Genomic DNA, 21,145 nt, shown 5'->3' on the forward strand with positions numbered 1-21,145 from the left:
GGCCCTGGTCAGTCAGAGATTTCCACTACATATATCAAATCAAAAGTGATTTGATAGTGAATCAAGTACCGTGGGAACATGATATAATGAAATTCATTCAGTTGATGTAATTTTTTCGCCTTAATCAGAAATTTTGACATTTCAAAAGATTTCATTTTTATGGCCGAGGTAACAATTCGCTCCAGGGCGACATATTTTATTGTTTACAAACAATTTGTATAGTATGTCTCCGATTTGTTGTAATGTTATAAATTGTAATTGAAATCATATAAATAATTTGGCAATACAATGACTACGAAGGTTTGTTGTTGCTTGTGCTTTTCACCGTGCTACAACTACAAACTAATGCAGAATGATAAAGGAGAAAGTACGGAGGTGTACGACATTACAGTCAAGTATTTTGATCCCATAATGGTTTGTATGGTTTGTAGTTTCCTATGGCACAAGTTTAAAAGGGATCCTTATCTACTGTTTTTAAAATCAATCTTTCAGATTCTAAGCGAGGAACAAAGTGGAAAAATTGAATCTTCAACAAAAGTTTTATGTAGTAACTGCTGGACTCACATAAACGATTTCCATGACTTTCAATTGGAGGTACATAAAACTCGGACAGAAATGCTGATGTTGGTGCAAGGACCTAGCAAGGAATTTGTTAGTGAAGATGAATTCTCCGACAGGGGAGGTATGGAAGGAAACGAGACTGATTCTGATATCGACGATATCCCACTGACCAAGTTGTTTAACAATGAAACTTTGCTGCACAAACCGATCAAGAAACAGGCTGAAGATGAAAAAGCTCTGCTTTTAAACACCGATAATGATAGTAAGGAAGAAAAGGTATCTAGTTTGGAAAATAATGGTAACATAAACTTTGACAAAGTTGAAGTAAACAGTACTTTGGAAACTAAAGAGGAAAAAAACGCAATTTTGTCCGAGTTTAAAGAGGAGGATGCAATGGATAGCAATTTCGAATCAGAAGTCAAATCTCCAGCAATAAATACACCGGAAAATGATATTGATATTAGCGAAATGGTTTGTGATAGTGAAAATACAATTAAAAAGTCGAGAAGGGGAAGAAAATCAAAAAATGAGATAAACAGTGAAACCGCAAAAGGAAAACCTTCGGTCCGAAAATTAAAAAGCTCTAAAGATAAAAACAAAATGGAAAAATCACATAAAAAAGGAAAGGACCCTAAGCGAACGTCATATATGGATAAATGTCGAGAGAATGACGCATTTATAGCCCAGTGGAAACCGAACTTGGATTGTGATTTGTGTACGGCCACAGCAACTAATTTCAATACCCTGAGAGAGCACTTCCGTGAAGAGCATCAAACTAGGTGTTACATTAAGTGCTGTGATCGAAAATTTTACCGCCGTTGTGTTCTGATGGATCACATACGCCTGCACATAAATCCAGAAACACACAAGTGCGATATTTGCGGCAGGTCCAGCACGACAAAACATAATTTAAAGTTACACAAACAGGTTATGCACGGCAATTTGAATCAGTTCGAATGCGAGGTGTGCCACAGGCTATTTAATCAGAAGCCAACATTGGACCGACATATGTTAACGCATGTTAAAGGAGAGAACAAGTTCTTCTGCAAAGAATGTGGCAAAGGATATGTTTTGGAATTACAACTCAATTCTCATATCAAAACTGTTCACGGTGTCGATTGTGTTTGTGATCAATGTGGCAGAACATTTCATGGAGTCAATGCTCTCAAGAAACATCTATTGGATCATGCTGGAGTCCCAAAGCGTAAGTATCCATGTGACATTTGTGGCGCTCAACTAAATACCAACAATAACCTAAGACGACACAAAGCCGCCTATCACCACGATGGCACTACGGCATACATCTGTAGCATTTGTGGAAAGGTGTCATCTAGTGAGAACGCATTACGAGCCCACAAAAAACGTGTACACGAAGAGAACCGAAAACACAAGTGTACCTACTGCGAAAAAGCGTTCAAAAGGCCCAAAGACCTGCGAGAACACATAGCAACGCACACCGGTGTCGACTTGTATCAGTGTCCACATTGCCCGCAAACATTTAAAGTTAGTGCAAATATGCATCATCATCGCAAGAGGGCACATCCCATCGAATGGGAAGAAGCGAGAAAAAATCGCTTACAATTGCCTAAAGTGAATATTCTTGAGGTAACAAATCAAATAGTTATGTAAGTTTTAGAACATACTATAGTTAGTAATAGTAAGATGAAGAATGTATTTCCGCAATACGTAGATATTCTCCAGAATAGTGGAGGCACATTAAGGAAACAAATTGTTTACTTAATAAATCTTGTTTGTGCTCAAAAGTTTGATAACTACCCCACTATTTGGCAAGTTTTTTGAGGCAAAAATCAGTATTTGCCTCAAAAAAATTTCATATTGGAAGATCTTAATGTTTATTATAACCTACTTCACATATAACGGTACCTCCCGATATTCGTTATTTTCATGATTTTAGTGACATTATTTACTGAAATTACTTCAAATTTCGCATTTGAAGTTCGTAATGGGTGCTACAGCGTTGACAAAATTTTTTGTATGTAGGTTCACGTTTTCGTATATCCCCCATATGACGGTATCCTCGATATTCGGTACTTTTGATGATTTTAGCGACATTATTCACCGGAATTGTTTCAAATTTGGTATTTGATGTTCTTAAAGGGTACTACAGCCTATGACAAAAAATTTCGCAAGCAACTCCACGTCTTCGTATAGTCTCCATATAACAGTTTTCATTTTTTCGGGAAGTTTTTTGAAAATGTTCAAGTTCCTTCCAAATGGTGGAGGGTATTAAAAGTTCTGCCCGGCCGAACATAGCCGCTTTTTTACTAGTTTTTAAACAAAATTCTTATTGATACAAAATTGAATCCAAAATAGTAAGACTATAGATTAATCCCGAAAATGTACAATTTGTTGTCCATCAACGTCGAAAACATTCATTAATTTTTGAAATAATTTAAAATTATTGTGTTTTTTATTCAAAACCATACACACACATATACAAAATGTGTATATGTTTTGACATAATAAAAAAATGTTGCTTTGTTCTACCTTCTGTAAAAAGTATTTACTATTATTATTATAAGTTGTTTTACTGGATTCAAAATTTCACAATTTTTATGAAAGAATAAATGTTTATGAAAATATCTTCGCACATTAATATTTTATTTTGTTATAATTCGCCCTCATTATGACTACAATGAAAACACATAAAACAAGTAGATTGAACTAAAATGTTCTATTTGCGGATTTATTAAAATAAAATAAACATTTATTAAACACATCGTTTGCTCAAAAGTAGCCCAGTAAATTATTACGTCGAGTCAAATTTTTAATTTGTTGTGAAATAAAACGTTTTAAGAAGATTCATGTGTATAGGGAAAAAAGTAAATAAAATGGCCGGTTCGATTTGCGTAGTTCCTTATATATAAAACTCTTATATCCAAATTCTACTATAATTATCTTTGTTTGAGCCACTTTTACATATTAAGAGCTTAAAAACCAAAACATATTTTAATTTGTCTTAAAATCTGGTCAAATCACCTATAGGGGGTACATCAAATTTAAAACCATCATAAGAGACGCACATAATTGTCTAAGAAGTATTCAATTCAGAGAGCAAATTACAAAACTTTTGTAAAACTTAAAGCCATTTTAATAAACTGTGCGACACAGATAAACAATTTAGGCCGTGGTCTTCTCTTGCTGTCAAAAGTTTGTTGTTTCTGCGGGAACTCCATAGAAAAGAATAGAGGACATGTCAAAACAGAAAAATTTGTGTATAGTTTTAAATTAAAAAACGGTGTTTTGATAGCAATAGCAGACAGTATCACATCGTAAAGACAACTTGGTAAAACTCACATCATTGCCCATCTATATAAATATTCTCATATTAATGAACAAAATATTCACTGCCATATTGGTATCCACAGGGTGATATGAAAAAACTGAAACCAACTTCAGACTGCTGTTACGTCTAAGCCACTCGTCCGGCTGCTGTTAAAATTATTCCATTGACAGCTCATTTTATTTTTTACAAGGGTACAAAAAGATTTTGGTAAGAATTTTCCAGAAAAAAAAAAGTTATTCGTGATAGAATTCAAGCGTGATAGAGTGATTTCTTTATATTTGGCTGGAGAATCACAAGTGGCTATCGCTAGAGCACTCCAGCATTTAAATGTGAATAAATCTAACGGTAGCGTAGCCCGACGTCAAGGAAGTGGACGGAAGAAAACAGCATCATCAGCAGAAATAGTTCGAAAAGAATTGAGGCGACTTGTTTGAAACCCGCGTCGCAGTGGTCGAAAAATGACTCGTGAGCTTAACATATCGCAATATTCCATTTGGCAAATATTGAAAAATGAGCTCGAGGTAAAGCCATTGAAATTTCAAAAAGTGCCAAAAGAGCTAAAGAGTTGCTTCGCTTGGTCGAAAGTGGTGAATTGCACGCGCTTTGCCGAGAATGGGCCAAAATACTGCAGAGCATCATCCGGGCAGCGTGTGACGGTTTCATTGGCTGTTTGAAGGCCATAATTCGTGCCAAAGGTGACCAATTCGAACAAATCTAAACTTATTCTAAAATTTGATGTTATTTCCGATAATTTTGCTTTAATTCAATGAAATTTAAAAAAAGTAAAAATTATGGCGTTTGACTTTGTTGCAGTTTTTTTTTATCTCACCCTGTACTTTGTGATAGACTACACCCAGGCTGGAAAATTATGTCCTAATTAATGTGTTGTCCCTAAGTGTTCTTTGGACATATGTTGTATCGGAAATATATGCTTTGTTCAGTATTATTGTTTTATGTCCCCATAATTAAACTTTCCTATAAACATTTAAGATTTTTAGCATCTAATCATAGAATTACAAAAATGTATGTAATATTAGAGTTTAATTTATACTGAATCTAAAATAAATTATGATATCTTACCAATATATTATAAAAATACAAACTAAAATGGCGCAGTCATCCTTTACAGTTGTATTAATATTTAATGGTACATGATATTTCCACGTCAAATAATTAGAATTTTTGTCCGTTTTCTAGTGTTAAAAAAAATTCGACTTTTTTTGCAAGAAAGCTAAACACATTCATTTAAATTAATGTTACAGAAAAACGTCGGACATACAAAATGTCAAAGATTAACAAAATTAGCTTTGACAAAACCTTTTTGTGTGTTTGTATGTTGATAATAGAACAAACAATACAAAAATATAATAAAAATTAGTTGGCCTAATTGTATGCACCTGCCGTATTTGGTAATATCATAGTGGGGAAGGTGAGTATTAGGTAGATCCCAAATTAAATTTTGAAAGTCTATTTTTGAAAACAGCTGATTGTCGACTTATTAATTATACCTTAGTCCAAAATATAAAAAATCGAAAATTTCTCCCTTATATCCCAAATACGAAACAATAATTCATTTTGGTAGCTGATTTTTTTAGTCAATTGGGTTTTCTGTGTAACATATTGACAGACGATGGGGGCTACTATTCGCAGAGCCCAAAATTCAATGTGGAATGAATAGCCAACTCAACTCAAATCAATGAATAGTCACTAATTGTTTTGACAAGGAAACTTTTTTATATTCTCATAAAAAAGTTTCTTTGCTTTTTGTAATTTTGGCCGATGGTGTTTTCTTGTTATTCTATTTTGTGTCAGCTGTTTGATTTTTGCAGCCCCACAGAAAGTAAATATTTACATATTTTATAAACATTAGCATTTCGCATTCAAAAAAACATTTATCACTAGAATATTAAACCATGCAAAATTCGAACAGCAATGTGCATCGTCTATGTTGTGAAACTTGCTTCAGATGCAGTCAGAAGTTCATTGGTGCCGATGACAAATGTACCCCATTATATGAGACAACGCTAAATTTTTCGATCCTATGGTTAGAGAGAAGTATATCAGCGTATGCTTACAATTGATATGTTGTATACTATTTATGAAATTACTGGCTTTGGAAAATATGAATGGGGCGAGTATTATACAATGCAACAATGTTCTTTGTGTGGATTGTTGGGATCATACTTAGAAATTCTACGATTTCCTTAAAAATGTTTTGTAGAAAAATTATCTCATGCTTAAGAATTTTGGCTTGGATGGCTTTCAATAAAAAGGGAAGTCAAAGGGAATGTTTTAAATCTAGTCTACTTTAGATCTAGTTGCTTTAGGTACAGTTCGCACACTTAGTACACATTTCCTCATCTTCATATATCAAACATATTTACCTACCTTGATTGTCAAACCGAATTTCAAGATTTTAGCTATATAGGTTCACATTATACCAAATGGTACCATTTTAGAAATTTAGTACCATTTTCGTAACCTTAAAGTTTGAATTTCCAAACACTTTATGGTACATCTATCCTGCACTCCATCAGAGACTCTCATTCCAAATTCCAGCTTTACCGGTTCACCAAAATTCCATTTGGTACCATTTAGCACACACAAGTACAAATATCCATACCAACCTGCATCAAACAATTCAATAAAAATCTTATTATCCAATTTCAGGATTCCAGCCTTGTCGGTTCACCCAAATTCAAATTGTACCAAATTTATTACTATTTAGTATTACACTCCCACGGTAATACCAATTTCAAATTTCAGAATTCTGGCTCTATAGGTACACCCAAATCCAAATTGGAAATTTAGTACATGTAAGTACAAATTTCCAATGATGCCTCTACATCAAAATCTTACAATACGACAGTAATCTTGATTCGAAATTTCAGCATTACAGCTCTATCAGTTCACCAAATCAAAATTGTACCAAATTAAGTACCACTTAGTACACATAAATAAATACTAATTTCCGAAACTACCTGAACACCCTTGTTCTATAATCTAATAGCAATCTTATTTCTAAAATTCAGAATTCTAACTCTATCGGTCCACCCAAATCAAAATTTTACCAAATTTACTTTTTGTGCACATATGTACAATTTTCGATAAACTTCCTTCATATTCCAATCATACACTCCGCCAGTAATGTTAATTTCCAATTTCAGGGTTCCAGCTCCATCCGTTCCTTCAAATTGTACAAAATTTAGTACCGTTTAGTATTTTTCATATACATAAGTACACACTTCCAAAACTGTCTCCTTACATCGACTCTATTCCTTAATCTTGATTCCCAAGATTCAAGTTTTCAGCTCTAACGAAATGGTACCAAACATAGTACATTTTAGTAATTATCGTACACTTATAATTTCCAAGAACCATTGGGTACATCTATCACAGACACCACCAGCGACCCTCATTCGAAATTAAAAAAAAAATCCTCAAATACAAAGGGTACCATATTTATTACCATTTAATACTTTTCGCACCGTTCTAGTACGAATTTCCAAAAACCCAGCCTTAACTGACCCCTTAAGACCAAGAGTGATCCTCACCTAAAATTACAAGATTCTAGCTTTAGCAGTTTCGTGTAGGCGTTTGACGAATTAATTCTTTTCGTACCGTTTTAGTAAGGTTTTCAAAAAAAAAAAAAAAAAAAAAAAAAAAAAAAAAAAAACAGCCTTATCTGACCTTTTTGGACCAAGAATTATCCTCACCCAAATTTTCAATATTTTAGCTTCAGCCGTCCGCCTGGGCGTTGATGAATCGTTAAGTCAGTCAGGTAATTATTTTACTCTTTTATTAATATAGACTATCGATTTTTTGAATATGGATTTAAAAAAATCCCAAAAGTCGAAAAATGCCCCATTTTTGGATTCCATGAAATAACCCCCAAATTTTAGTTGACAGTATAGCCTTTCCTAAATGCTACAATTTCTGTTATTATCATTATTGGATCCAGAAATATTGGTATTTGAACCCAACGCTTCTTTTCCGTATATTTAAGTTAGCTTTCAAATGATACCTAAATTGTCTATATCGGTTTAGTAGACCGTTCTCAGACACCGACTTTGGGTCTGTTCCCAAAAAAAAAAAAATAAATAAATAAATTGCTTAATCAGGGTACAAGTACATACCTCTGGAAGAAATTAAAAAAATCTGAGAATTTTTACTAAACTTGAATAGATCCGTGTGATCTATGCAAGGAGAATTTTACAATCTAGGGATCATTACGCACACACTTTACTAAGATCCATCAACAGAAATGTTATGTATTCTCATGCGACAAAAAGATTCGCTGACATTACTTCCTTGTCGAACGTTCACACCTAAATCCAGATATGAATGCATGCTTTTTATTGGGGGCAATAGCAATAGCAACAGAGCCTCCTAAGAAGTCCACAAACAATTCATTCATGAAACAAAAAAAGTCAGGTCCAAAATTGTCGTGTAATCTTTGTAATGCACAATTATCCTCGCACAGTAGACTCAAATCAAAAAAAAAAAAAGATTGTGAAAAAGCGGGAGCAAGTAAAAAGACCCATAGTGCTAAACACTCTGGTCAAAGTTTAGATCAATATACTCATACAATTAAAAATAGAGTCAATAATCATAATTATCAAAAAATGCTCATCCCATTGACCGGGCAAGAGAAAGTCGTTTATTAGCACAGTCAAGTCTGATAGTGTGACAAAGGCAATTCTTTTGTAAAAAATAAGATTAGCGAAATAATAAAACATGTGCGTGTATCACCGACGAAGAGAGGGGTGCTGTGGTAGGCCCAGCCTTACTCAAATAGTAATATTTTAAGATATTTCTATAGTTTTTTTTTTTTTGCTTGATAAGTTCATTTCATATTTGTTAAGCCCCTCCAAAATGGTTTCAAAAGACATTTCTGGCTACGTCTTTGGTATGTATATAGGTTATGTTAAGTATTACATGGTTGATGTGATATAAAATTAATATTTATACATTTCTAAACACTAATTAGAAAATAACATTTATTTATTACAAACTAATTATAATTTTCCATTACATTAATCATATGCTGAAACCAATATATGTCATCTAACCGAGAATAAATTGGAATTTCTCCTGAATCGTGCAACCGTTTCACGACGAATGCATAACAGTAAGACATAGGAAATTCTATATTTATATTGTTCATACAAACGAGAGGAGTTTTTCTTACTAAAATAGAGCCTGTACGACCCTTCTAGTTTTACATTTTCTAATTTTATTCTGGTGGCAGAACGATCCAGTTTTTTCAACCCCAGATTGTTGACTTCATTGCATATAATTTATACTATCCTCTTGCCCTTGTCTCACAAGTTGTTCAGTATAAACCAAATGAACAATTGGGACCGAATAAAGTAGTGGCCGTAAAACCAATATGAAGCTTGGAATTATAAAAATAATATGAGTTCTTCAGCTGCGTGAAATCGCATGTATCTTTTTAAATTTACCTATTACCTAGTAACTGAAGGAATATCTAGTTTTTGAAATTCGAAAATCGTTGCTTAGTAACAAATACGATGACCAGAATAAAAATTCTTTCTCAAGAATGAGTTTGTTAGTTGACCCCATATCTCATATTTATTTTCTTTTTTGTTTTGTAGTATATATTTAACATTATTATATATTGTTGTGGTGTTATATTCAACTGTCAAACATCATCTTTAAGATTAACAAAGACATTGGGAAATATGCAAATGTAAACACACATTGCCTTTATTGTAAAAAAATAATATGAGAAGAGTACGTACAAATAAGATGATTAATTTTTCAACGTTTTTAAATGTTTATAACATATTTAATTTTAAAACTGAAAATCATAATTTTTTGTTTTGCCAGAGAACAACACCTTTGTAACATATTTATGTGTACGTCCTCCCTATGGGCGTGAATTAGGTTTTTTTTAAATATTGTACTGTTTTGTATAATTTTTAATTTATTTTCCATTGAATGTTAAAAGATATGCGTGTGTATGTGTGTGGTACATTTGTATCATTATTCCATTTCCAATATACGTATATTTTAGTTTTCGATTTGAATTCAAATAACATTAAAATAAAATAAAATCTGATGACAATAAGGCATTTTATCAGAAGAGTGGTGGCTTGCTGGAAGAGACACTTGTATAAATAGGGACTTCAGTTGAAGCAGCGCCTGATCGATCGTTGTAAATTTATCTAATAATCATCTAAATCGAAGTCCTCGTTGTCCAGTTCGTCGAGTTGCATACTTTGGAAGTCGACCTTGTAGCGCAAAATACCACCGATACCACCGAAACCGCGAACAAATTGACTTCCCTCTTGTGACCTATCAGTGATAATTTCAAGGGTGGCACCAAAGATTTTGTAGTTATTCGCCAGCCATTCCAAAAGTGGCATGGATTCGACAAGTTCCATCTCAACTCCGGTCTCCTTGTCCGTAAAATGGGATTTGTCTTTTTCTTGCTCCGGCGTCAAATGTAATACTGTGGTTGACGTAGAACTTGCATGATTTTTCAAAACATATCTCTGAATGTCCAAATTCTCCCAACAGATCAAGGTCTCCACGGAACCCAATTCCAAAGCACGCAACGTATCTTCAATTCCGAAACAGTATTTTCCAGTGTCCTGTGAAATCTCATCGAAGTACCGGCCGATCAGTTTCTTCTCTTGAATGAATTTAACGTTTTGCAATGACTCAGCTGCCAATTCAATGGCCTGGTTGAAACCGTTTTCACCGCCATACGATACGTCCACCATTTTGATGATCTTGGACTGCAACCTGGGATCGAACATATCAGATTGGCCCAACTCAGTTTTGAAATCGGCACTACCAGCGAGGATCAAACCGGCCACATTCGGTTTATCGTTGGTGATGAACAATTGAGTAGCCACCTCAGCGACTTTGCGCACGTAGTTGTGACGTTTTTCCATACGCAAACGGGCGAAACGCAAAGCAGACTGACCACCTCTGCCGTGCTTTTTCGGCAAATCGACAGTGAATTTGTGCAAAACATCGCGTGTATTGCCTTGCAATGTACCAAACAAAGCTCCATTACCGTCCATCACAATAAACCCGAACTTATTGTCATCGGCCAAGAGGGCAGTCAAGGCTTCAGTGTGGAATTTATTGTCGCACAAATAGAGCGAAGTATTAATGGGCTTAAAAGGTTCAAAATCAATGTTGACCTTCTTTTCTTTGCCCTCGTCGGTGACAATGGTGCCGCAATAAATCACCAATCCATTGGGTGGCACCTTGGTATACAACTTGAGTCTGTGTTGAACCGAAGTGATTGCACCCAAGACGGATAGACGATTTACTCGCGACTTAATGTTCGAGGCCGTGCCAAATTCATCGGCCAACATTTTGCTGACACGTGATATTTGATCCTTTGGTGGAATAATGAGGGAAATCATACTGGTACCATTACCTCGGGCCATTTCCAGACTTTTAATCAGTTTCTTAATTTTCCATATTTCGACATTGCGATCAGCTGACGTTTCTTCAGACATTTTGTTAATATATTCTACGATCACCACAAATCCAAATCTCGATCTTTATTTAGTCCGAAGAATTTTTTGCCAGATAGATCGAGTCTGCAAACGCCACGATTCCCTCTTTTGTGTATAAAATAGATTTTTACTTTCTACTTCGATAAAATGGTAGGCCCACACGAGTGATTTCGTGTAGCGTGTTCATAAAGGTGGTTCACACGGGGCGAATTAAATTGGCACGATCAAAAGGTTTAACCAAACTCTTTCCCCAAAGAATGTGTATTTGGGTGAGGTTGAATTTTCGAACATTCACTAATATTTATGATAATTTATATTTTTTCTATTAAACGAATTCGAAAAAAGATTTTTGAAAATAATTTCAGTTTTTCGAAGTTCTCTAAAAGGGCGTTGAATGTTCAATAATGTTTATTAAGCTATTGACAATGTATTTTGAAAATATTCTACGAAATGTGAACACATAATTTGAATAATGATGACTTATAAAAAAGGTAAATTTTTATTTGTGATATGGATTGAGTCAACATACCTTGTAATGTGAACACCTTGCATCAAATGGTATTCATACGTGCAAATCTTTTAATGTGGGTACACCTAAATGGTGACGTTTCGATATCACAGTTATCGATCGACATTTTGCAAGGTAACCAGTTTGTGCCAGTTTAAGCATACGCCCGAACAGCCTTTGAAAGAGTTACGTAGGAAAAATGATTTTCGTTAATATATGTATAGATGTGGCATCTGTGATGAATCATTCTCAATGGAAAATGATTAAGCATTTTGTGGCAAAACGTAGGGATTTGATTTGCTCAAATGTGTTGCAATGTTGTCAATTTGTGCATTTCAGAGTGACATAAAGTTGCGATGGTGACTACTTTTTGAAAAAAGAACCGGTTGCGTAAAACTATCTCTGCATGAGTGTTAGCACAGCACTAATGTGCGTTTTTACATAGTCGATTAGATTCTTCCGTTAAACTTTGTTTAACTTTTTAAAGTGCATTTAATCGACGAAGGGTTAGTTCGTTAACCCACTAATTTAGATTTGATGCCATTCAATTGCCCCAAGGCACGCGAAAAAGCGAATTAAGGTAACAAATATAGCCGTATTCGATTCTGTAGCAATTAACGATCCGACAATCTGCCTAACTAAACGTAGACATTAATAATTGTGCTATTCTACAAAAATTTGCACATATTCCCGACAAGTTTTTCGAGTTTTCAGTTTTGAATATTTTAAAACATGTTATTGTTGTGAAAAATGAAAAAAAATAAATCTTAAGTCAATGATTAAAAAGAGTACATTACGGGGCACGCATGGAAGATTTTAAACAGTTTTGCTATGAAAGTGAATTATTAAACAGTTTGGATCTAATTTTTAAAAGAAAATCGGGATATTTCATGCACTATTCGGGATTTTCACGCATATTAAAAATGAGGATCAAATATTACATAAATTAGAACAAATTTTTGTTTTTAATTTAATTCTTCCAGATTTCGCCGGATTTAAGGTTTTTGCGGTGTTTGGCATAATTTTATCCAGATGCTATGTTCAAGAATTTACCTGTACCTATGTACCTGAAAGAATGTACTTTTTGGTCCGTTCAAGAACCTATAAAAATCTATCAGTTTTGGAATTTTCTCCGATATCATAAAAGAGGAAGGTTATCGTAGAAAACACTTTTACATTCTTGCAGTTCTGGAACAGACCATTTGTTATTGGATATCATAAAGGAAAAATCGGTTATTGTAGTAAACACTTTTACATTCTTGCTGTTCTGGAACAGGCCAAGAATTTGCTGTAAATTGCCAAAAGTTTTTACTACGATAACCGATTTTCCCTTTATAATATCGGACAAAATTACAGAAAATTGTATGTAGGTCCACGTCTTCGTATAGCCCCCATACAACGGTACCTCCCAATATTCGGTATTTTGATGATTGTACCGTCATTATTCGCCGTAGTAGTTTTAAACTACGTATTTAGTGTTCGTATTGGGAACTACAGTCTGTGAACGATTACTGCAGCCTATGACAGAAAATTGTCTGTGCACGTTCACGTCTTCATACAGGCCCCATATAACGGTACCTCCCGATATTCGGTATTTTGATTATTTTAGCGGCATTATTCACCGGAAATGTTTCAAATTTGGTATTGAAGTTCGTGATGGGCACTACATCCTATGACAGAAAATTGTCTGTGCAGGTCCACGTCTTCGTATAGCTCCATATAACGGCACCTCCCGATATTCGGTATTCTCATGATTTTTGCGACATTATTCACCGGAATTGTTTCAAATTTTGTGTTTGAAGTTCGTAATGGATACTACAGCCTATGGCAGAAAGTTGTCTGTGCAGGTCCACGTCTTCGTATATTCCTAATATAACGACATAGGAAGGATTCGGTATTTTGTTGATTTTAGCTACATTATTCGCCGATTTTTTATTCAAGTTTCACATTTGAGAATTGTAATGGTTTATGACAAAAGCCTATGCAGGTCCACGTCGTCGTATAGACCCTAATATAACGACTTCATTCGGCATTTTTAAGATTTTAACAGACTTTTTAACGGATGTTATTATTGTGAAAATTGCCAAAATCGTTCCAAATGGTGAATGGTATTCAAAGATCGGCCCGGCCGGACTTACAGCTTTTTTACTTGTTTACAGCTCCAGCTGGATTTTACTGATATTTCATTTTTAGACTTCCCTGCTGGGGGGTATATGTATCAATGTCAAATTATATGTCAATTTTTCATTATTAAAAAATAATAATTTTAATAAACAAACATTGTTTTTATAAAAACAACAATAAGCCTGACTATTTTGCAACAACATAAAAACTTAGTATAAAAGATATTCAAGAAAATTTGTCACAAATATACATTGTATTATTATTTAAATGCAATCTTCGTAAACTCAACGGACATTGTTTCAACTTAAAGAATTTCATACTGATTTCATTCAAACGTATCAAGTGTTACATTAAACAAATAACATTTAGGCGCCCTTCCTAACAAGACAGCAGTGGAACAATTTGTTCCTCCTCCAAGCGTGAATGTTAATGTCAAATGTGCACGCAATTTCCGTTCGATTGGTTGTATATTCTCGCGCTGCGAGCATTAATCATATTTGACTTCGAAGCAGGCAATAAAACGTCAATGTTTAATTGAAAAAACAAATAGTCGCAGCTAAAGGCATCACTTTACAATATACAAAAATTATGAAAGCCAACGATAGAACGCTAATCGTGTGTACGATATTATTATTCATAGTCAGAGGATATGGAAATGTAAGTTGTTTCCGAAACATCGATGGATCAATCAATTTTTAAATTACAAAATATTTTTTATAGCCACTACCACAAAAACAGTTGTTGGGATTTATGGAATTTGGAGAAAGTACTCATACGTTCGATGTGTTTCAGATACATGACGTTCAAAAAAGTAATATACGCGAAAGAAGACAAGCTTTCTGGTACCAACAAAATGCTGCCCAAAAACAAGCTCAATCATTTTTAGAACTCATATTGGGTGTTATGGATACGTTGCAGTTTGGAAAACGAAAACTTGGTGCACCATCGTGAGCCTAAAATATATTGAATAAGCTATACTAAATAAAAATTTCTTTGAAGCTCATAGATGTGTAAAAGTTTAAGGCAAATTAAAAAAAATGGTCAAGTATATTCCGGGTTATTTCACAAAATTCAATCTAAGAGAGAAGGACAACATTGTTTTATTCTTAAATTGTAATATTTATTATCCATTGCAGCCAAAGATACCAGTCATATAGTATATGGTAGTATGACACAGAAATAATGTCCTCAATGGTCTACTATAAACGTGTCATAAGGATTAGATATTGATTAACAACCCCATTCCATTTTTATTTATTTACACAACCAACGAATGCCTAATGGACAGCATATATTATGAGATATTGATAAACAGAATAATAAAAATGAATCTAATTTAATGTAAAAAAAAACAAATCTAATACATAGCACACGGTCCCTTAAAATCCAAAGGGGGTAAACATTTAACATAAATATGAGGAAAAATTGTTGGCGGTAATATGAAACGTATAGAAAAAGATTAAGTGTGGAGAAATACCTTGAGAGATTTCTTCTTCTTTATGTATAGTCGTTAAATAGATATACTGGAGTACCATATTTAATGACACAAAGTGAAGACATCTAAGAAACAAAAAGGTTTCAAAAGAACAACAACTGTTTGACCTTATTAAATGGACTTTGTCCAAAACGACATCGGTAAATATATAAAAATCTTAGAATGCTGTAACAGCATGTTTTAATGTTACGTTACGCGGAGCTGGGTACTAGTGTGCACTTTCAGTCCATATACGATTTTTCAGATGAGTGCTAAAGTAACCATCAAAGGTATAAAAATGTCTTAACAGAAGATAATTTCAGGAACACATTTTAGCAATATGAAATATGAAATTGACTTTGATCAGACCCAAAAACAAAAGACAGAGTTTAATATGAATGTTACATTACAACTTTGTAATATAATAATTTGATCTGATAGATCATAATGATCATGACTACCGATATCAGATATTTCGTCTTGTTGTTAAGAATACACCAATAAAAAACTTGACCAAGATTTCGGATACATTGAGAAAGTATCTGAGAAGACGAAAAAATTGCATAGATACTAGCATGGAATTTTATACGGTATACAAGTTAAAAGAAACAGGATGGACACGTATTTGTTATTTAATCAAAGTCTCTAAGACTTTAGAAAGTGCCGATAATATAGAAATCGGAATAAAATCAGAACATAAAGAACCCTATAATCCTGGATCCAACCTTCCACCTCGTGGGAAACTAACTTTATTAAAATTTTGAATTATCATTTTAAAACGTATGTTTAACGTGCCGCTATCGAGAAAATTGTCTATAATCGACCTTTACTTATCGATTCCACTAAAGAAGAAAGAGAAATTGGTCCAATTCCGGCCTAGTTATTCCTAAATAGTGAATGGAGAGAAACAAAACGATAGTAGCAGCTAGTTCCGCGCTCTTTAGTGAAGATGTTCAATTTTCTCATGTCTCATTCGTAAACAACAGAGTACCCGGAGTCTTTGCTTTCTGTTTATTTTTTATCAAGTATTGCTTTTTGGCCTTTATATTTGCTTGTACTGTATAGTACAAATTTTCGAAACTAGTCTACTGTCTACTGCCATCGATTGGTTGTCATTTCTAGTTTGTTGTCGGAGTGGGGTGTTTGGTTTAATAAAAATATTTGTTTGAATAAATGAAATAACAATTTATTTATTAAAACTTTTTAAACAATTAATAGACTATTTTTTAGTGTAAAACAAATTAATTAAATAAAAATGTCGTTGAAATACAGCCATGCCATAGTGGCCAGGTAAGTAAACCTGTCAAAAGGTACTTGAGCTTAATAAACAGGTAATAAAGCTGCTACGTTAATGTTTCTATTAAAACGTGCAATTTGTGTTGAAATTTATTTACAAGCAGAAACGCTACGAACGATATTTTTGGTAGTACACTAGATTTTAATATAGAACTACATGTAATATTAAAATGGATTTATTTGGGCACAATTATTCGCACATATCCTTCTCGATAGTGAAAAGTAGGCCACTTGGGCGTTGTACTATAAATGAGTAAACTAGATTTTATTACAAAATAGCTTATGTCATTTTTTTAATGTCAATTATTTTCGTTAATAGTTTGGGTGTGGTGGTCCTTTGACAAGTAATTGCTAGCATAATTTACTTAACAAATCTACACAATAATTCACCATTCATCTATTCAATTAATGGCAATCAAGTGTTTTGCAAGAGAATAACGTTGTAGTGGCTCAGCTAGATTTGTGGGGGTGGGAGATTACTGTTCATACAATAGCGACTCGGCAAACTAGTTGTTGGTTTTATGTTTAAACGTGTCAACCTTTTTTAATGTAATAATACAATTTTTAATATAATCTTCTGAATACTTTAAAACACTGCGACATATCCTTGAGATAGATTACAGAAAACGACATTTGTCAATAGTTTTCACTAAATGTGTTTCTATGAACGCACAATGAAATATTAAAATGCTTTTGCTTATCCTAATAACTGGTATCTATATTAAAACATAACTTGAATTTTTTGTATTATTGTAGAATTTCAGATGGGTTAAGGAATAAAGAAGAGTTCGATCTAGAAACGGCCAAAGAACAACACAAGCAGTTCTGCAGTTTATTAAGAGAAATTGGTTTAGATGTCATTGAATTGCCACCCGATGATGAATTGCCGTACAGTGTTTTTGTGGAAACATCTGTTGTCATATGTAATGGTGTAGCATTAATTGCCAAATCTGAAGATCCGATGAGACAGAAAGAGGTAAATGTTTGTAACCACAATAAAGTGTATTAAAATACAATTAATGTTTTCTATTCAAACCCGTGAAGGCCAACAGTATAGCTATAACGTTAAAAAAGGAATTAGATATTCCAGTGGAGGTAATAGAGAATCCAAATGCACAACTACATGGTGGGGATGTATTGTTTACAGGTAATTTATGAGTGGTTTATTATAAATTGAATACGCTAATTGAGTTTCTGTTTAAAGGTAGAGAATTTTTCGTTGGTATTTCAAATTTTACCAACGAAGATGGAGCTAGAGCGGTTGCAACAACTTTTCCCGAATATCCTGTAACTCCAATAAAGGTGATATTTGAACGATTCACATAACAAAAAATATATAGAAAATAATTTTCTCTGATGAACAGGTTGGTGGCACAAAACCCCTGAAGTATTATGTCTCGATGGCGGGACCCGATGTCTTAAGTGTCAGCAATAGCACTGTTTGTCAGGAGATTGTTAAACGCATGGAACGAGAAGCCAGCTTTAAATATTTAAAAATTACTTTACCAGAGGAACATGCCGCCAATATGCTATATATTAACGGCACACTGGTTTATCGTTCACCTGAAGAAATTTTAGAATCATATAAGGTGAGTAACTATTGCATATGCTTTTGAATCGCAAATTTATTTACTTTTTACAATTGCTTTGCAGATAATTAAGGAAAAAATTGACATTCCATCTCGCAACATTAATATTAGTGAATTTAGTCAATTTTCTACTGGACTAACATCGGCGTGCGTTTTATTGAGACGTTGGAAATCTATACGAAACATTTAAGCATCGTAGACGACTGCAACAAGATCTACTCTAATGTAGACAAAAGAATTCCATTGAAATTACATTTTCTTCCGTAGACTAATTGCAATAGAAATAGAATAGAATAAATAGAATAGACTATACTACACATGCACTGTTAACATTTTATAATTGATCTTTCGATCAACGTTTAAACGCAGAATTTTCTATAACTAGATTTAATATGAAAACAAGTTTAGTACAATATTTCAAATATACAATTTTGCACATCATCTATAGAGTAATCGTATTAATAATTGATATTATTATGTTTTGAATTTGATATAATTTTACTATTGACAATATCTATGTTTTGTTATAAACAATTTTATATACATACATCAATAAAATGCATTTAAATGTATACATAAAATATGTTTACCATGTAAATGCTATTGAATGCAAATCTCAGTTTGTTAGATGAAATAAATTTGATAATTATAACACCAAATTAATATGTTCCTTGATTTATAATAGTAGTAGTTTATTACACGTTTGCATGTTAAGTCAATATTATGAAAAATCGGTTTTCAATCCTGTCAAGAGACGCTAAAATTGAAAAATATTTGTTGGAGGAAAAATACAAACTTGGGAATTCATCAAAATCTATTGCATCATTAAAAAAAATAAATAAATAATATCATATAATTTATCTATTTTATATTTAAACCTTTAAAACCTTGATTTTGAAAAAAAAAAAAACAATATGCACCACATAAACGTGAAAAATTTGTTGCATATAGTGGTTACGAAGCTGTTCTCATCATTCTTATTTTACCATGCTACCATCTACACTACACTTTGGGATGATAGTATTATCAAAGCAGCGGAGTCGCATTATCACCATCTTTTAAAAATAGAGCAGCCAAAATTACTGTCTCAGGGAGAAATGAAACAATCTTAATCAGCTTTTTAGGACAATTCACTGAATTTCTTCAAAAATCATTTATCATAATTTTGATGATTTTAGGTACAATACCGAAATTGTTTGAGATACCGTATTTGAAGTTCGTAATGGATGCTACAGCCTGTGAAAGAAAGTTGTCTATGCAGGACCAGGTCTTCGTATAGCTCCGATATAACGGTACATCCCAGTACACGATTTTAGCTACATTATTCACCGTTTATTTCAAGTTTCGAATTTGAATATGGTAATGGTAAAGACCTAAATATTTTAAAGATTTTAAAAGAATTTTTAACGGATTTTATTTTTTGAAAATTTCCAAATTCGTTCCAAATGGTGGAGGGTATGTATTCAAAGTTCTTAAGGCTTTTTAACTTGTTTAAGTTTTTAATGATGATTTTCAAGACGTAAGTTATAGCGATAGTAGGAAATAGTAAGACGTAAGTTATAGTGAAATCGGTTTGCTCTACAATGGGGTTACTGTAACTTGGGAGATATGTCAAAACCTTTTAAAATACTAAATATTCTTGCGACCCGTTGCGAACACAAATACCAAATTGTAACTCCTATAGTTAAATAAAATGTGATTTAAACCTTTGAAATTTAAACTAACAAACTAACTAACCTATAGTTAAATAAATGTGATTTAAACCTTCGAAATTTAAACTAACAGAAGATAAATCTATATTGGGAGTAAATAGAATCTTATCTCTTCCATTTTATGATGAAAGTACAAGTCTAACTTTAGTTTGATTGGACACACCAATTTCAATGTAGAGCATTAAGTCCTATAAATACTCACATCAAATAAATATATCATGTAAATCACATGATGGGCAACATTGGATCTCAGTGGGTTAATGCGTTTCACACGTTCTAGAAGTCTAGCATAAAATAATAGTTCTATGATGTAAAAATATTTAACAAATCGCTTAGTGATACTAGACGATTTTAATATGATAATAACGTCACTTGGGATTTGTAACCATACCAGGGACAACAACAATTTAACAACAAGTGAACCGAATCAGACATACACCTATTGATAAGAAACATAATAAACAAAAATATTTGTTAAAATTCAAAAGAAGATCAATAACAAAAACAAGACCAAAGACGGCGGCCATAGACCGCAAAACGATCACCACTAGCCACAACGAGCCATTAGCAAAAACCGGCATGGAGAAGAGAGCAACCAGCAAATTATATGGAGCTCTCATCCCCAATATGAGAGCGGAGACTCAGCAAAGAGCAGAAGAATAGTTCTTCAGCAGGGATGCCAACTTAATAATTTTGTTGTATCATTCTTTGTAATAAATTTAACATTTTCTTGTATTCGAAAAAATAAATTGTTGTTTGTTAGATACATATCAACTAGTAAATATAAAATAGTACTTGTTCCATAGAATTTATAGACAACGTAATGTTAGTTTTAGTTAGTTAGTCTTTATTCGGACAGCTCTCAGCACGCGCTTGTATAGCCAACATGCTTATTGATCCAGTTGGCCTACTTGACTTCGAAAACACATTTCTTCCCTTTTCCAGGATTTTCCTTGATTAATGGAATAGTTTTTAACAGTCAACTACCCTACTGTTGTTAATATGTTTAAAATTGTAGGTTTCAGTGACTTTAATATTTTCACTGATTCCCCTGAAACGACATAGACGA

The 21,145-nt window shown here is 33.3% G+C and overlaps 3 protein-coding genes and 2 long non-coding RNA genes across 6 annotated transcripts; 4 read left to right on the top strand and 1 right to left on the bottom strand.

The window, feature by feature from the left end:
- Window positions 1-164: 164 nt before the first annotated feature.
- LOC101895491 (transcription factor grauzone) lies at window positions 165-3,524 on the top strand. Of its 2 annotated transcripts, none has more exons than XM_011294967.3 (2): window positions 165-423; window positions 493-3,524. In XM_011294967.3, exons 1-2 carry the CDS (start codon window positions 289-291, stop codon window positions 2,188-2,190), a joined length of 1,833 nt encoding a protein of 610 aa, XP_011293269.2. In that variant the 5' UTR covers window positions 165-288; the 3' UTR covers window positions 2,191-3,524. The 2 variants fall into 2 exon arrangements, with proteins under 2 accessions (XP_011293269.2, XP_005185330.2); XM_005185273.4 differs by having other exon boundaries at window positions 166-414; window positions 493-3,523.
- A 1,834-nt stretch (window positions 3,525-5,358) lies between these two features.
- Window positions 5,359-6,014, top strand: LOC109612912 (uncharacterized). The gene is made up of 2 exons (XR_002194733.2): window positions 5,359-5,708; window positions 5,771-6,014. It is a non-coding gene; the product is annotated as an uncharacterized LOC109612912 (long non-coding RNA).
- Window positions 6,015-9,572: 3,558 nt separating this feature from the next.
- LOC131804382 (eukaryotic peptide chain release factor subunit 1-like) lies at window positions 9,573-11,566 on the bottom strand. The gene has a single exon (XM_059127220.1). The coding sequence runs from the start codon at window positions 11,371-11,373 to the stop codon at window positions 10,060-10,062; it is 1,314 nt and encodes a 437-aa protein (XP_058983203.1). The 5' UTR covers window positions 11,374-11,566; the 3' UTR covers window positions 9,573-10,059.
- Window positions 11,567-12,957: 1,391 nt separating this feature from the next.
- Window positions 12,958-15,008, top strand: LOC131804395 (uncharacterized). Its single transcript, XR_009343112.1, has 2 exons — window positions 12,958-14,662; window positions 14,726-15,008. It is a non-coding gene; the product is annotated as an uncharacterized LOC131804395 (long non-coding RNA).
- Window positions 15,009-16,456: 1,448 nt separating this feature from the next.
- On the top strand, window positions 16,457-19,023 carry LOC131804386 (N(G),N(G)-dimethylarginine dimethylaminohydrolase 1-like). Its single transcript, XM_059127223.1, has 6 exons — window positions 16,457-16,769; window positions 17,532-17,751; window positions 17,820-17,922; window positions 17,980-18,077; window positions 18,140-18,364; window positions 18,429-19,023. Exons 1-6 carry the CDS (start codon window positions 16,735-16,737, stop codon window positions 18,552-18,554), a joined length of 807 nt encoding a protein of 268 aa, XP_058983206.1. The 5' UTR covers window positions 16,457-16,734; the 3' UTR covers window positions 18,555-19,023.
- Window positions 19,024-21,145: the final 2,122 nt, after the last annotated feature.

This window comes from Musca domestica, unplaced genomic scaffold (assembly GCF_030504385.1).
Source record: "Musca domestica strain aabys unplaced genomic scaffold, Musca_domestica.polishedcontigs.V.1.1 43, whole genome shotgun sequence".
Lineage (NCBI taxonomy): Eukaryota > Metazoa > Arthropoda > Insecta > Diptera > Muscidae > Musca > Musca domestica.